This window comes from Giraffa tippelskirchi, chromosome 7, assembly GCF_054371585.1.
Source record: "Giraffa tippelskirchi isolate mGirTip1 chromosome 7, T2T-mGirTip1v1.2.pri, whole genome shotgun sequence".
Classification (NCBI taxonomy): Eukaryota; Metazoa; Chordata; class Mammalia; order Artiodactyla; family Giraffidae; genus Giraffa; species Giraffa tippelskirchi.
Window position 1 is genome coordinate 139,879,369 of NC_137281.1, and position 15,356 is coordinate 139,894,724.

General features: G+C 39.7%; 1 protein-coding gene across 5 annotated transcripts in view; it reads left to right on the forward strand.

Moving 5' to 3' along the window:
* Nucleotides 1–15,356, forward strand: part of LOC145514760 (DNA repair protein RAD51 homolog 2-like) — a 44,540-nt gene that overhangs the window by 1,627 nt on the left and 27,557 nt on the right. For 3 of the 5 annotated variants that reach the window (XM_081513493.1, XM_081513494.1, XM_081513496.1), the window contains exons 2-4: nucleotides 2,997–3,107; nucleotides 5,623–5,736; nucleotides 11,474–11,590. In XM_081513493.1, coding sequence (XP_081369619.1) covers nucleotides 2,997–3,107; nucleotides 5,623–5,736; nucleotides 11,474–11,590 — 342 coding nt within the window. Of the gene's footprint in view, nucleotides 1–2,996; nucleotides 3,108–5,622; nucleotides 5,737–11,473; nucleotides 11,591–13,178; nucleotides 14,442–15,356 lie in introns of those variants that run through there. The other 2 variants (XM_081513495.1, XM_081513497.1) reach the window with 1 other exon arrangement.

The window sequence follows — 15,356 nt, forward strand, 5'->3', positions numbered from 1 at the left end:
GGTCTTCTTAGGGGGTCTGGTGGGGGTTGCGTGGAAGCTGCACCTTGTTGGGAAGAGCTATTGTTAAGGGATTCTGGGGTGATGTTTTCGCCTCTTGATGTCCATCCATCTTCCCACGTGTGGGCAGTTTAAGGTCTAGGGAGGAGAGCCCGTCATTAAGGGAAGTTGGGTGTCTGCCTGTCTTCAGGTGTTGACTTAGAGGTACTTACTAGTGTGGAATATGGAGTCAGATACCTGGGTTCGAATGCAGACTCCACCTTGTGCTAGATGTTAGGCTTTGCTTAAGTTTTTCAACTCAGTGCCTCAATATCAAACTATAAAATGGGGTAAAAATCGGAGTTGTTGGAAAAGTGGCATGTAATAAGGGCTCAAGAAATATTAGCTATTATTGTTAATTCACAGTTTTCTATCGTGAGGATTTTTCTTTTCTTGATAAGAAGAGGATTCACTTTCCAGGATCGAACTTCCCTCACACCCTTGTTTACATGCACTCGCACATACACGCAGAGCAGGAATTTACCGTGGAAGAAACAAACGTTCATGCCGTAACAACGTGTTAATAAGATTATTGAACAAATTAGTACACAATGTGATGAGAACATTGGAGAGAAAGAGAGTAAGCGGGAAGTCTGTGGAGGAAAATCAGGGAGGCAGGTTGGCCCTTATGTAACCTCTCAATGTTATGGCTGGATGGCAGGTCACCTGAGGTAGAAAATGCTGTTTTGCTGAATGAGTTGATAGTAATTGTTAGCACTAGGAGCCAGGCACCATCCACATCCTCTAACCTTCACTACATTCCTGCAAAGTAGATATTTAAACGATGTCTGTTTTTCAGATGAGGAAAGTAAGGTACTGGGAGGCAAGTGATTTGACCAGAAAGGTCAGAATCTGGGCCTTGCAATCTGATACATGAATGAGAGGAAAGTGAGGGACCACTTTACCAAGAGGCTTTAGGCCATCATAAGAAATGTGAAGTTTATCCTGTGGTCTCATGGTCCCATGGGCAGTTTGAAAGGATGAGAGTAACAGGATTGGAGCACGTTTTTAGGAGGCTACCTCTGCCAGGATTGTGACTTGTGGGTCAGTTTGGTGCTAATTCCTCTCTGCTTCCATCTGTGTGTGTGTGTTCTTGTTGCTGTCGTGTCCGACTCTTTGTGACCCTATGCACTGTAGCTGCCCAGGGGGATTCTCCAGGCAAGAATACTGGAGTGAGTTGCCATAGCACATTTAAATTCTGATGACAATACTTGCTGCATGACTAATTATTTGTGTATATATTACTTTTCATCTTTTACTTAGAGTTTCCAAAGGGGAGAAATATACTTAAGTGATTCCTGTGCCACAGCACTCAGCAGAGTGTGTGCTTAAGAAGCATGTGTGGAAGGAACAAACGATTTATTTTTTTGTGCGTTGGGGATGGGTGGATGTGCAGGGCAGGGAGTAACCAGAGGCAGTATGAGTAGTCTAGGCAAGAGATGTGTGTGTGTGTGCTCAGTCGTGTCTGACTCTTTGCGACCCCATGGACTGTAGCCCACCACGCTCCTCTGTCCGTGGGATTTCCCAGGCAAGAATACTGGAGTGGGTTGCCATTTCCTTCTTCAGGGGATCTTCCCGACCCAGGGATCGAATCTGCATCTCTTGCATTGGCAGCTGGATTCTTTTATCACTGAGCCACCAGGGAAGCCCTGTTCTCCTTTTTGGGTTGAATTTATTAGTCAAAATGATGTCATTGCCCAGAGCTACCTGGTATGTGAAGACCCTGGGCAATGATTCAGCAGATGTCACTTGGTAAACTTTCTATCGGAGACACAAAACTCAACACTGACAAATTCCCTTTGAGTGAAATGAGAAGGATTTATTTTGTGATTGTGGGAGGGATGTGTGTGTGTGAGAGAGAGAGATGACGGAGAGAGAAACAGTGTTAATCTGATTGGAAATTTGGGCCATGGTATTGGAAATAAATATCTACATTTTCAGTATATAGTTTAGTCCCCAAATGTGACTCTGTTTTTGATCACTTTATTGTTTTATCTCCTGGAACAATGAAGAGTCCCTATTTCTACTCTATCCAGAGGATATTCTGCCATCTGAGTGTAATACACAGCTTCTCCTTGCTTGTGTTATTAAGAGAATCACAGTGATTCTGTTCTGACTCTCTGAAGACACATATTTCATGAGCCTCATTTAGTCCTCACAGGGTTCAACAGCAAGAGTGCAATTTAGTTGCATGTGGGAATGTGAGCAGCTACTATAATAAAAAACAATTTCAGTTTGTAAATAACACCTGAAATAACAAAATCTCAGTTGATTCAGCATGTTTGTTCTGATTCCAAAAAAGGAGAGGTTCAGTATGGACTCGTAGAAGAGTGTACTGACTAAGAGTTTAGGCCTCAGAGTCAGACTTCCTGGGTTCAAATTCTGGATCTACCATTCACTTTCTCTGGTGACAGTGGAATGGCTAACCTTTCTAGACTTGAGTTTTCTCATATGTAAAAATGGGATCAGCGATCAACCTTTCTTATAGGGCTGTTGAGAAGCTTAAATGTGGCAATTGATGTAAAGCTTTGGAACAGGGCCTGATACATAGAAGGTGGTCAACATATTTATTATTGTTTCAGTGCAATGAAAGCAGACTTTCTGGGAGTGCTCTTTGGAAATATTTGCATTAATTACACATCCAAATAAAATGTATGAATGAACTGAAAATCTTCAGATGCTATATAAATGTGAAATGGTATTATATTTGTGTAATAAGTTTTTAAAGAATTTTGTGAAATGCAGATTCTTACATTGTTTCTTTGCATGTTTGACAAACAGTAGTCTCCCCTATTTAAAGTATTTAGAAAGATTTATAGCCGCCTTTTATTTTTTCAGTAATATTTTAAATACCATACATTTCGTTTTGTATGTGGAGAGATTTGAAAAGTTTTATTTTGCAGAGTGTTGTGGATAACCCATCTACTACTGCTTATGCTGTTTCCCAATGGTTTTTCAAGGTTCTTTTTCTTGCTGCATCTGGAGGCATGGGTAGCAAGAAACTAAGACGAGCGGGTTTATCACAAGAGTTGTGTGACCGTCTGAACAGACATCAGATCGTTACCTGTCAGGTACAATTTATTTCATTTTTCTCAGTGAGAAACCTTAAGTGCAAATTAATCTTAAGTGTACCTAAATAACTCTTTTCTTAAAAAAATTTTGCTTAAAGTTTTAGAAAACATGTTTATTTTAATTAGAGGATAATTGCTTTAAAATGTTGTTTTGGGTTCTGCCATACATCGACATGAATCAGCCATAGGTATACATATGTCCCCTCTTTCTTGAACCTCCCTCCCAATAACTCTTAATTGCATCTGAAATATGAACATTTAGGTTTATAAAAAAAGAAAAATGATGGTGCTTGCTAATTCAAAATAACAAACCACTTAGCTTGTATTTTCAAATGTGATTTCATTTCAAGAGTTTTGCATTTTGGTTAGGGTTGGGTCAGGAGAATGCTCATGGCAGAAGGTGAAATACACCTGGCCGTTTATTTGGGATTCTAGAGAAGTTTTGTCCTTGTAAAAGAAATTCTGTAGTTACATGAGAAAAATGACTCAAATGAGGAGACAGTAATCAAAATGGGTAATTTCTCTTGAAAGCAAGAAAAATTTTTATGATTATCTTTCTATCAATGGAGTGAGAAAAATATATAAAGTGGACGTTGTATATTTAAGCTCAAGAGTAAAGCAAATGCATCTTCAGTTCAGTTCAGTCGCTCAGTCACGTCCGCCTCTTTGTGACCCCATGAACCGCAGCACGCCAGGCCTCCCTGTCCATCACCAACTCCTGGAGTCCACCCAAACCCATGTCCATTGAGTCGGTGATGCCATCCAACCATCTCATCCTCTGTCGTCCCCTTCTCCTGCCCTCAGTCTTTCCCAGCATCAGGGTCTCTTCAAATGAGTCAGCTCTTCACATCAGGTGGCCAAAGTATTGGCGTTTCAGCTTCAACATCAGTCCTTCTAATGAACACCCAGGACTGATCTCCTTTAGGATGGACTGGTTGAATCTCCTTGCAGTCCAAGGGACTCTCAAGAGTCTTCTCCAACACCACAGTTCAAAAGCATCAATTCTTTGGTCCTCAGCTTTGTTTATAGTCCAACTCTCGCATCGTGCATGACCACTGGAAAAACCATAGCCTTGACTAGACGGACCTTTGTTGGCAAAGTAATGTCTCTGCTTTTTAATATGCTGTCTAGGTTGGTCAAAACTTTCCTTCCAAGGAGTAAGCATCTTTTAATTTCATGGCTGCAATCACCATCTGCAGTGATTTTGGAGCCCCCCAAAATAAAGTCAGCCACTGTTTGTTTCCACTGTTTCCCCATCTATTTGCCATGAAGTGATGGGACTGGATGCCATGATCTTAGTTTTCTGAATGTTGAGTTTTAAGCCAACTTTTTCATTCTCCTCTTTCACTTTCGTCAAGAGGCTCTTTAGTTCTTCTTCACTTTCTGCCATAAGGGTCAAATATGCAGATGACACCACCCTTATGGCAGAAAGCAAATCCCTCTTAGGAGATTAAATTAGATTTGACATTTTATATTAGGGTTTAATCCTTGATAAGATGGACTTTTAGAGAATGCTGGAGGTTTTTTTTTTTCAGTTGCTTTGTGTGTTAATGATATCTTTGCTTTCTCTGTTATACATTTGATAACCTTCATGTTCATACTTTGAAACACTCTTAAAAATATGATATTTAATATTTCAGTCCATAGTTGGTTTTATTCTCTCTCAGTTATTAAATACTTCCTCTGAATGATCTTACAGCTTAGGATGAAACTGATTTCATTTCTGGGTGTCTGTTTGTGTCCAGACTTTTGGGCACAGGGGCAGTGCTCACATCCACTTGGGCTGATTTCTGCTGCTGTGTATTTTTACTTGGTGTGTCCTCTGGTATATACTAAGTTGGATAATTAGGAGATAAGATTATGTCGTATCTTTTAGTTAAGGAATATTTAGGAGGAAAATACTATAAGAAACATACAAACTGATCTACAATAAATTATGCTTTTATTTTATTTACACGTGGACAGTGTCAATTGAAAGCTTCCTTTTAACTCCAGTATCTTGGTTGTACATGTTATTTAAAATCGTCTGTCTCACATATAGGGTTATCATTACCATCTTTCAAATTCCATATATATGCATTAGTATACTGTATTGGTGTTTTTCTTTCTGGCTTACTTCACTCTGTATAATGGGCTCCAGTTTCAACCCTATATGTGAGACAGAATAAGAGACACAGATGCATAGAACAGTCTTAAGGACTCTGAGGGAGAAGGTGAGGGTGGGACGTTCTGGGACAATAGCATTGAAACATGTATAATATCATATGTGAAACAGAACACCATTCCATGTTCGATGCATGAGACAAATGCTCAGGGCTGGGGCAATGGGATGACCCAGAGGGATGGGATGGGGAGGGAGGTGGGAGGGGGGTTCAGAATGGGGAACACATGTAAACCCATGGCTGATTCATGTCAATGTATGGCAAAAACCACTACAATATTGTAATTAGCCCCCAACTAAAATAAATAAATTTATTAAAAAAATAAAATAAAATTGTCTCTTTATGTTTTTTAGGACTTTCTATGTCTTTCCCCACTGGAGCTTATGAAGATGACTGGCCTTAGTTATCACGGTGTCCGTGAACTTCTGTGTGTGGTTAGCAGGGCCTGTGCACCACAGATGCAGACGGTATATTTCTATGTTAGAGTTATGATTTGGTTATGATTTTCATTTTGAAAAGCTTCTCTATTCTCTTTAAAATCTATTAGGGGATAAGGTAAAAGCAAAAATAGAGATGAACACCTCAAAAATACCAACCCTCACCGCATAAGAGTTAGTCCTCTAATGAGAATAAATTTATGTTGTTTGTAAGCTCATGGGAGACAGTTACAGGAATAAGAGGTAACAGGAATTTTTTTCTCTGTAGCTGGCAGTGTTATTTCAAAAAGTCATCTTTCTCTTTTAATTGTTTGGGAAGGATTTGTGAACCTCATGGTTAAACTATAATATACTCTTAATTTTAGAATGTCCCTGTAATACTAACTTTTACCATCATCATTTACTCTACATCTCAGAGTGTGCATATTGAACTTACACTGACTTATTGGTTGAATGAATAATACTTTAAAACTTATTCTCACTCCTGAGAAGAGTTAAAGTCTTGAAATAAGCCCAGATCAAGTTGTACTATTATTTCATACTTTCTGTGTCATGCCTTTAGCTTTTCAAAATATAGGTTTAGTGCATGGTAGAAAATGTCTTGTTTTCTCAGAGTAAGAGTTACCTGAAAGTCTGTCCAGTGTTTTGCAAATGTATTTATTTGTGTGGGTTGTAAACTGCTTACTATGTTATATTGAAATTTGGTAACCACTGAGCAATAAAGTAGGATCCAACTCTGTGAAGGAGGAAGGAAGGAATATTAGTGTCATTTGAAACTTTGAAAACAATGAACAGATTCAGTATTTTCTTTTGTTCAGGTTTTGCTTGTGATCTAAGGAAAATACCTTAAAGGCAGAAGCATCAGAAGGTGACTTAGAATTGGAATTAGAGATGGGCACCAGTCTTAGCTTTGTCATTGGTTTAGTAGCTTTGAACAGCTCACTTTGTTTTATGGGAGAAGTTAAAGAGTTAAAATCATATGTGATGATTTCATTAGGAGGTTCAAATGAACCTGTCACTATTTTGAAAGTTATAAAGCACCAAGAGAACCTTTTAATTTGACATCTGTGATTCAATATGTATTGCATATTCCTAGTCAGATAATTGAGCGGTATATGATGGCTAGGAAATTCACCTTCAATCTGCACGCCATCACCGCTTTCAACTGCAATGTCACTACCATTCCAATTGCCAATTTAAGGAGCCATCTTTCTCTTTTGTTGTACATTTACTTTTGTAACATTCTTTAGAGTCCTGCCTTAAATATTGGATTAGCCTTAGTTCATTCCCTCACAAAATTTCTTGTTTTGTTCATTTACTTATTCAGTCATTTATTCCTTGAACCAATATTCATCGAGTGTCAGCCATGGATCTGCCAGGTACTGGAGATATTGTAGTGAAGATGATTGATAAAGTTTCTGCCCTTGTATAGCTTACAGTCTAGTGGGAACCGTCGGACATTAAACAAATAATTGTATAAATGATTAATTCATTGTAGTAATGATAAGTCCTATCAGAGAAAAGTACAAAGAGCTTAGAAACTGAAAGGGATATTACTTAGTGTAGGGGTCAGCAAGGGCTCCCTCATGGAAGCAACACTTCATCTGAAACCTGATGGATGAACAGGAGAGAGACAGCCAAAGGAATTGGGAAGGGAGGGGAGCAGGGAAGAGCTTGCAGGCAGTGGGAGTGGGAAATGCAGAGGCCCTGTGAAGAGCAGGAGAATGGTGCTTGTATGGTAAGAAGATCAGGCTGGTCTGAGTGAACATAGCAGCAAGGAAAGGAGTGGCAAGAGATGAAGCTGGAGAAGCAAGCAGGGTCAGATCGTTGAGGCCTGCAGCCCTGTTAAGGCTTTTGGACTTTATTCTGAGAGCAATGATAAGTCATCAAAGAGAGTAATGTAGTATGTGTTTTAAAAAAATTCAGTCTTTAAACATAGACGAGTGATTGAAAAGGAACAAGGAAATATTTGTGGACTAGTTAGGTATCTGTGACCATATTCCAGACAGATTGTGACATGGACTATTAGTGTGGTGTTGATACCGATTGGAGAAGGAAATGGCACCCCACTCCAGTACTCTTGCCTGGAGAATCCCAGGGACAGCGGAGCCTGGTGGGCTGCCGTCTATGGGGTCGCACAGAGTCGGACACGACTGAAGCGACTTAGCAGCAGCAACAGCAGATACCAATGGTATAATGTCAGTTACCATGAGTGATATGTAGGAGGTAGCATGAATAGGATTTGGTGATAATTTGATCAATGCAAAGAAATAGAGGAAAACAACAGAATAGGAAAGACTAGAGATCTCTTCAAGAAAACTAGAGATACCAAGGGAACATTTCATGCAAAGATGGGCTCGATAAAGGACAGAAATGGTATGGACCTAAAAGAAGCAGAAGATATTAAGAAGAGGTGGCAAGAATACACAGAAGAACTGTACAAAAAAGATCTTCATGAGCCAGATAATCACGATGGTGTGATCCCTCACCTAGAGCCAGACATCCCGGAATGTGAAGTCAAGTGGGCCTTAGAAAGCATCACTACAAACAAAGCTAGTGGAGGTGATGGAATTCCAGTTGAGCTATTTCAAATCCTGAAAGATGATGCTGTGAAAGTGCTGCACTCGATATGCCAGCAAATCTGGAAAACTCAGCAGTGGCCACAGGACTGGAAAAGGTCAGTTTTCATTCCAATCCCAAAGAAAGGCAATGCCAAAGAATGCTTAAACTACCACTGCACAGTTGCACTCATCTCACACGCTAGTAATGTAATGCTAAAAATTCTCCAAGCCAGGCTTCAGCAATACGTGAACCGTGAACTTCCAGATGTTCAAGCTGGTTTTGGAAAAGGCAGAGGAACCAGAGATCAAATTGCCAACATCCGCTGGATCTTCGAAAAAGCAAGAGAGTTCCAGAGAAATATCTATTTCTGCTTTATTGACTATGCCAAAGCCTTTGTGTGGATCACAATAAACTGTGGAAAATTCTGCAAGAGATGGGAATACCAGACCATCTGACCTGTCTCTTGAGAAACCTGTATGCAGGTCAGGAAGCAACAGTTAGAACTGGACATGGAACAACAGACTGGTTCCAAATAGGAAAAGGAGTACATCAAGGCTGTATATTGTCACCCTGCTTATTTAACTTCTATGCAGAGTACATCATGAGAAACGCTGGGCTGGAAGAAACACAAGCTGAAATCAAGATTGCCAGGAGAAATATCAATAACCTCAGATATGCAGATGACACCACCCTTATGGCAGAAAGTGAAGAAGAACTAAAGAGCCTCTTGATGAAAGTGAAAGAAGAGAGTGAAAAAGTTGGCTTAAAGCTCAATGTTCAGAAAACTAAGATCATGGCATCTGGTCCCATCACTTCATGGGAAATAGATGGGGAAACAGTGGAAACAGTGTCAGACTTTATTTTTTTGGGCCCCAAAATCACTGCTGTTGGTGATTGCAGCCATGAAATTAAAAGACGCTTACTCTTTGGAAGGAAGGTTATGACCAACCTAGATAGCATATTTAAAAGCAGAGACATTACTTTGCCAACAAAGGTCCATCTAGTCAAGGCTATGATTTTTCCAGTGGTCATGTATGGATGTGAGAGTTGGACTGTGAAGAAAGCTGAGCGCCGAAGAAATGATGCTTTTGAACTGTGTTGTTGGAGAAGACTCTTGAGAGTCCTTTGGACTGCAAGAAGATCCAACCAGTCCATCCTAAAGGGGATCAGTCCTGGGTGTTCATTGGAAGGACTGATGTTGAAGCTGAAACTCCAATACTTTGGCCAGCTCATGCGAAGAGTTGACTCATTGGAAAAGACCCTAATGCTGGAAAGGATTGGGGGCAGGAGGAGAAGGGGACGACAGTGGATGAGATGGTTAGATGGCATCACCGACTCGATGGACATGGGTTTGGGTAAACTCCAGGAGTTGGTGATGGACAGGGAGGCCTGGCGTGCTGCGATTCATGGGGTCGCAAAGAGTCGGACACGACTGAGCGACTGAACTGAACTGTCTGTGGGTGGTGGTGAGGTACAGGAAAGGGTCAGAGATGATTCCTTGATTTTGCTCTAAGAGACTGGATGGTACCATTTGCTGGTATAAGGAGTATCAGAAGAGGGTCAGGTTTGAGGGAGGCAGATCATGGATTTGTTAGTACTTGTTGAGTTTAGGCACTTGTGAAACACTGAATGTAGATGTGAAGTAGGCAGTTAAATATGTGTACCTAAGCTTGAAGGATAGTGTGCCCTGGGGAGTCATTGGAATGAATATGGTAGTCAAAACCATGAAAATGGATGGAGATTGCCTAGAAAGTATGTAGAGAGAGAAAGTAAGCGTGCCCAAGGCCAAGTCCCGAGTCAATCAGCATTTAAAGATCAGATCAGACAACAATGGATCTGAGAAGCAGCCATCAGAGAAGAAAACTGGTGGAGTTACCGATAAAACTTTTTGGCCAATCCAGTATTAATATGTTGCTTTCCTGTGTCCTCATAGAGGCAGAAGAGCTTGGATTTGAGACCTAGATTTATTAAATTGTAAACTTTAAGTGGGTAGAAACTACCCACCCACTTGGCTTACCACTCTGTTCCCAGAGCTTATCTTAGTATATGGCATGCAGTAGGCAATTAATTTGTATTTGTTAAATGAATGAGTGAATGAATGATAATGATTCTGTAGCTTGACCTCAGTTTATTTGGGCAATTTAATACTAGTAATTTTTAATGTTAAAGATTGCTTACACATTGCTGGTGGGTATGTAATCATGTTAACCACATCTGCAAAGACCTTTTTTCCAACTAAGGTGACATTCACAGGTTCCAAGGATTTGATACGGCTTTCTTTTGCAGGGGCCATATCTTAGTCCACCCTACCCGCCTTCAAGCCGTTCTTCACATACCAAGCTCTGTTTGAAATGGTAGCTTGATCGTGTCACTCCCTGTTTTTCTCAGCCTACATGCCACACTTCAGCAAGACTCTTCCGATGCAGCCCCTGCTTATTTCTCCAGCCTCGCTGTTCGCCATGCCACGACCATGCTCCATCTTTCAGCCATTCTAAATCACCTCTTTCTTTTTTTGTAATTTCTCTTAGTTTCCATTTCTTATTTCTCGCTTCTTGACCTTTCTTCCTACATTCTTGTCTCTTTGGCAGGAACATGCACATTTCCTTTGCCCGTCTAATAGCCTTTTCAGGTTTTAACTCAGACATCCAGATCTTCCCTGGATCACGAAATTCAGATCAGATGGACTGTCTCCAGGTCTCCACTTGCCCTATCACAGTAGCTTGTGTTTAACTGTATTATAATTGCCTACTTTCTAGTCCTAATTTCATAGTCTCTAGTTGGCTACAAGTCCTGTGGGTGTAGAGGCTCTGTCTTTTATATCACAGCCTTCAAATCTTGCACAGTCCATGTGAAGTGAAAGTTGCTCAGTCATGTCTGACTCTTTGCGACCCCATGGACTATACAGTCCGTGGAATTCTCTAGGCCAGAATACTGGCGTGTATAGCCTTTCCCTTCTCCAGGGGATCTTCCCAACCCAGGGATCAAACCCAGGTCTCCCACATTGCAGGTGGATTCTTTACCAGCTGAGCCACAAGGGAAGCCCAGCACAGCCCATGGCACAGAGTAAATAGCTGTAGAATAAATAAGTAACAGAAGGAAAAAAACCATAAATTGGGTTCTAGCTGCTAAAATTTGAATTTGGAGTTGGCTTATGTTTTTGAATAAATATGGAGGTTGAAAAGATCTTAACTTTTTCTTTGATCAGGCTTATGAGATAAAGACACAGAGGTGTGCTGCTCACTCATCAGCATTTTTGTCTACAACCCTGTCTGCTTTGGATGAAGCCCTGCATGGTGGTGTAGCTTGTGGATCCCTCACAGAGGTAAAGAAGACACTTGCCAAACCATCTAACATTGATCTAGAACCTTCAGAACCAGGGGAAAAAGTATAATTAAGAAGTATAAATTATTTCATGAATATTAATCTAAATAGTTCTAAGTACCTCAAGGGCAGGGTTCTCCACTCAGTCCCTGGTAGTACTAGTGTAGTATACCAAAAGGAAGATGTTCTAAAAATCTTTGCTGATTGACTGAAATCTACTTGGGTGGTTGTTTCTCTGAATTAGAAATTGAATATTATGAAATAATATGAAACAATTTGGGGGGAATTAGAACAGGATCCCTACTTAGTCTATTAGGAAGGAAAATTTGAAATTTTATTAGTGTGCAGGCAAATTATAGTATTACACTGAAATGAGCTACTTTTACTCCCTGTTAAAGATAAAATTAGATTCTAGAAAGTAATCAATTGTGTTAGTAATATATTGTTACGTAACAAATTACCCACAAACTAAGTGGCTTTCATGACAGTAAACACTGATTTCTGTTTCTTTGGGACTGGCTTGGCTTGGAGATACTGGCAAGGGGTGCAAGGGGTAGGTTGGTGCTGGTTTTTGGCAGGAGGGCATGATTCTCCCCTGGAGAGCTCCCTGCAGGCTGCCTGAGTCTCCTTGTGGCACGATGTCTGACTCCCCCAGGCAAGATGGAAATGGCCATTCCTTTGACGATTTAGCGTTGTAAGTTACACACCATCATTTCTGCCACTTTCTTCTCTTTGGAAGCAGGTCATTAAGTCCAGTCCATGTTCAAGGAAAGGCGAATTAAGCTCTACCTTTTGAAAGGAGTGTCAAGAATTTGAGGATATTTTAAAACCACAACAGGTTTTTTCCCTGAAAACTGCATTGATGTGCTTACTGGTCCTGATGTGGTGAGTCCATAGGCTGTGTTTACCAGTGCAGTCCTGAGGGCCTTCTTGCCTGAGAGTTCTAGGGGCATCTATGTGTGAAACAAACTTTTAATAAGAGGAGGTGCTTAAAGCATTGTAATAGGCATAAACTTAACTGTAGATATTTTTCTTTGAAGATAGAGAACCTGTTTTAGATAGTAAGCCTTGTTTTATTTCCTGACTTCCAAGAAAGATTTAAAAATATGTGTTCTATGCCTAGTAAATGAACCAGTGAGAGAAATAATCTTAAAAAGAAATGAGACTCTGCTGTTTCAGGGCACTGCCACCAGATGGTGCCAGAATCCTATCTTCCATAATCTTTGCACTCCAGTTAGACCTTTGTTGAAATAGGTCTGTGAAAAAAAAGTTTTATAATAATTGTGAGCCATAGTTATAAACTTAATTATTTAGATAGCAAAAAATTGAACTTCAAGATGATTAACCAACAAATGCTTTTTTATTTTTTAAGTTTTGGAGTAGTTTTCAATACTTTTTCACATCGGTCAGTTTTAGTCACTCAGTTGTGTCTGACTCTTTGTGACCCCATGGACTGCAGCACACCAGGCTTCCCTGTCCATCACCAACTCCCAGAGCTTGCTCAAACTCATGTCCATTGAGTCAGTGATGCCATCCAACCATTTCATCCTCTGTCATCCCCTTCTCTTCCTGCCTTCAATCTTTCCCAGCATCAGGATCTTTTCCGATGAGTCAATTCTTCGCCATCAGGTGGCCAAAGTATTGGAGCTTCAGCTTCAGCATCAGTCCTTCCAGTGAATATTCAGGACTGATTTCCTTTAGGGTGGACTGGTTGGATCTTCTTGCTGTCCAAGGGACTCTCAAGAGTCTTCTCCAACACCACAGTTCAAAAGCATCAATTCTTCGGCACTAAGCTTTCTTTATAGTCCACCTCTCACATCCATACATGACTGCTGGAAAAACCATAGCATTGACTAGAAGGACTTTAGTCAACTTTTTCCTGTAACTTTCATCAATTCTTTTTGAATTCAAGAGGCAGTTACAAGCCCTGAGATGTTTTTTCGTGATCTGATAGGATGGCATGGAATATAAATACCCTGATTGCTTGTTAGTGGCAAGTTCTTTACTTTCTGTTCCAGCCACAGGTAGCCTCTGCAGTCTTTTTTGGAACTTTTCAGCTAGTTATAGAGATTGTTTACCGTTGATAAAAACAAAAATTTAATATATGTCTTCCGTATACGAGATTAAATACTTCCTGCATGTGTAAATTATAAACATTTATGAGCCAGTGACCCCAATATAAGCCCCAGAACAATATCAAAATCATTGAAATCAACTCTGGGCTCCTCCCTGATCTTATCTTTGGCTTTCTTTTAGGAGGTAACTTCCATCCTGAATTTCTGCCATACTTGTAGTTTTTAAAAATTGAAGTATAGTTGACTTACGATATTATATCAATATTAGTGTTAGGCGTACAGCCCAGTGATTCTACCATTCCTATGCTTTTTTCCCCAGTGGTTACTTATACCTGTAGTTTTTTTTTTAATCACCCATGTACATAGGAAATGTAGCATTTTATTTAGTTTTGCTTTTTGAGCTCTGTTACATCATATATTGATGATTAAATCATAGCATATCTCTTCTATGAATTGCTTTTTCCACTTAATATTATTTTGTAAGATTTATCCATGTTGTTACAGGTAGCCAGAGTATAATTCGCTTTCATTGCTATATCATACTCCATTTTGAAAAATATGGCCGCTTTTTTTTTTTTAATCCCTTTTTCTGTGAGTGAACATTTGGGTTGTTTCCAGTTTGCTGCTAATATAAATAAGTCCTATGAAAAGTGTTGTACATGTCTCCTGGATCACATGTACAAGTATTTCTCTAGAGCAGGGATTGGCAAACTACTGACTAGTGGTCAAATCTGGCTAGCTGCCTGTTTTTTGTAAATAAAGTTTTATTGTCACACAGCTATGTTCATTTGTTTACATTTTGTCTGTGGCTTTGTTTGAGATACAAGACAGAGTTGAGGTACTTGTGACAGAGATCTCATGCCTGAAACACCTAATATATTTACTGCCTGGTCCCTGTTGAGGGTATTTGCCTTGGATTAATGGCTGGTTGTAGAGTATGTACATAGGTAACTTTGCAGAATCAGGACAAATTATTTTCCAGAGTGGTTGTGCTTGTTTAGTTTCCTACCAGTGATGTGCATGAATGCCTCTTGCTCCATATCTTCTTGCCTTGGTATTATCTGACTTCTTAATTTCTGCCTGTCTTTAGTTTTCATTTTTCTGATTACTATTGAGCTTGAATTTCTTTTTTTTATAAGTCATTTGGCTATTTAAAAAATAATTTTATTAATGTACAACTTAAATACTATGAAAGTCAATGTTTGTAACTGTATAATTCAATTGTATTAGTGGATTTATAGTAAGTCATCACCGCAATCCACTTTTAGAACATTTCCATCATCCTAAAACATTTCCTCGTGCCCATTTATAGTTAATCCCTACTCCCATTCTCAGCCCTAGGCATCCACTGATCTACTTTGTGTCTCTATAAATTTGCCTTTTCTAAACATTTCATTTAAATGGAATTTTATAATGTATACAATTTGTGTTTGTGTTTTTTCACATAGCATGATTTTTTTGAGGTTCATTCATGTTGTAACATGTATTAGAAGGCTGTTCCTTTTATTTGTTGAGTGATATTAATATCACTGCAGCCACAGGACTGGAAAAGGTCAATCCTCATCCCAGTTCTCAAGAAGGGTAGTACTAAAGAATGTGCTAACCATCAGACAGTTGCACTCATCTCACATGCTAGTAAGGTCATGCTTAAAATCTTGCATGCTAGGCTTCAGCATTATGTGAATCAAGAAC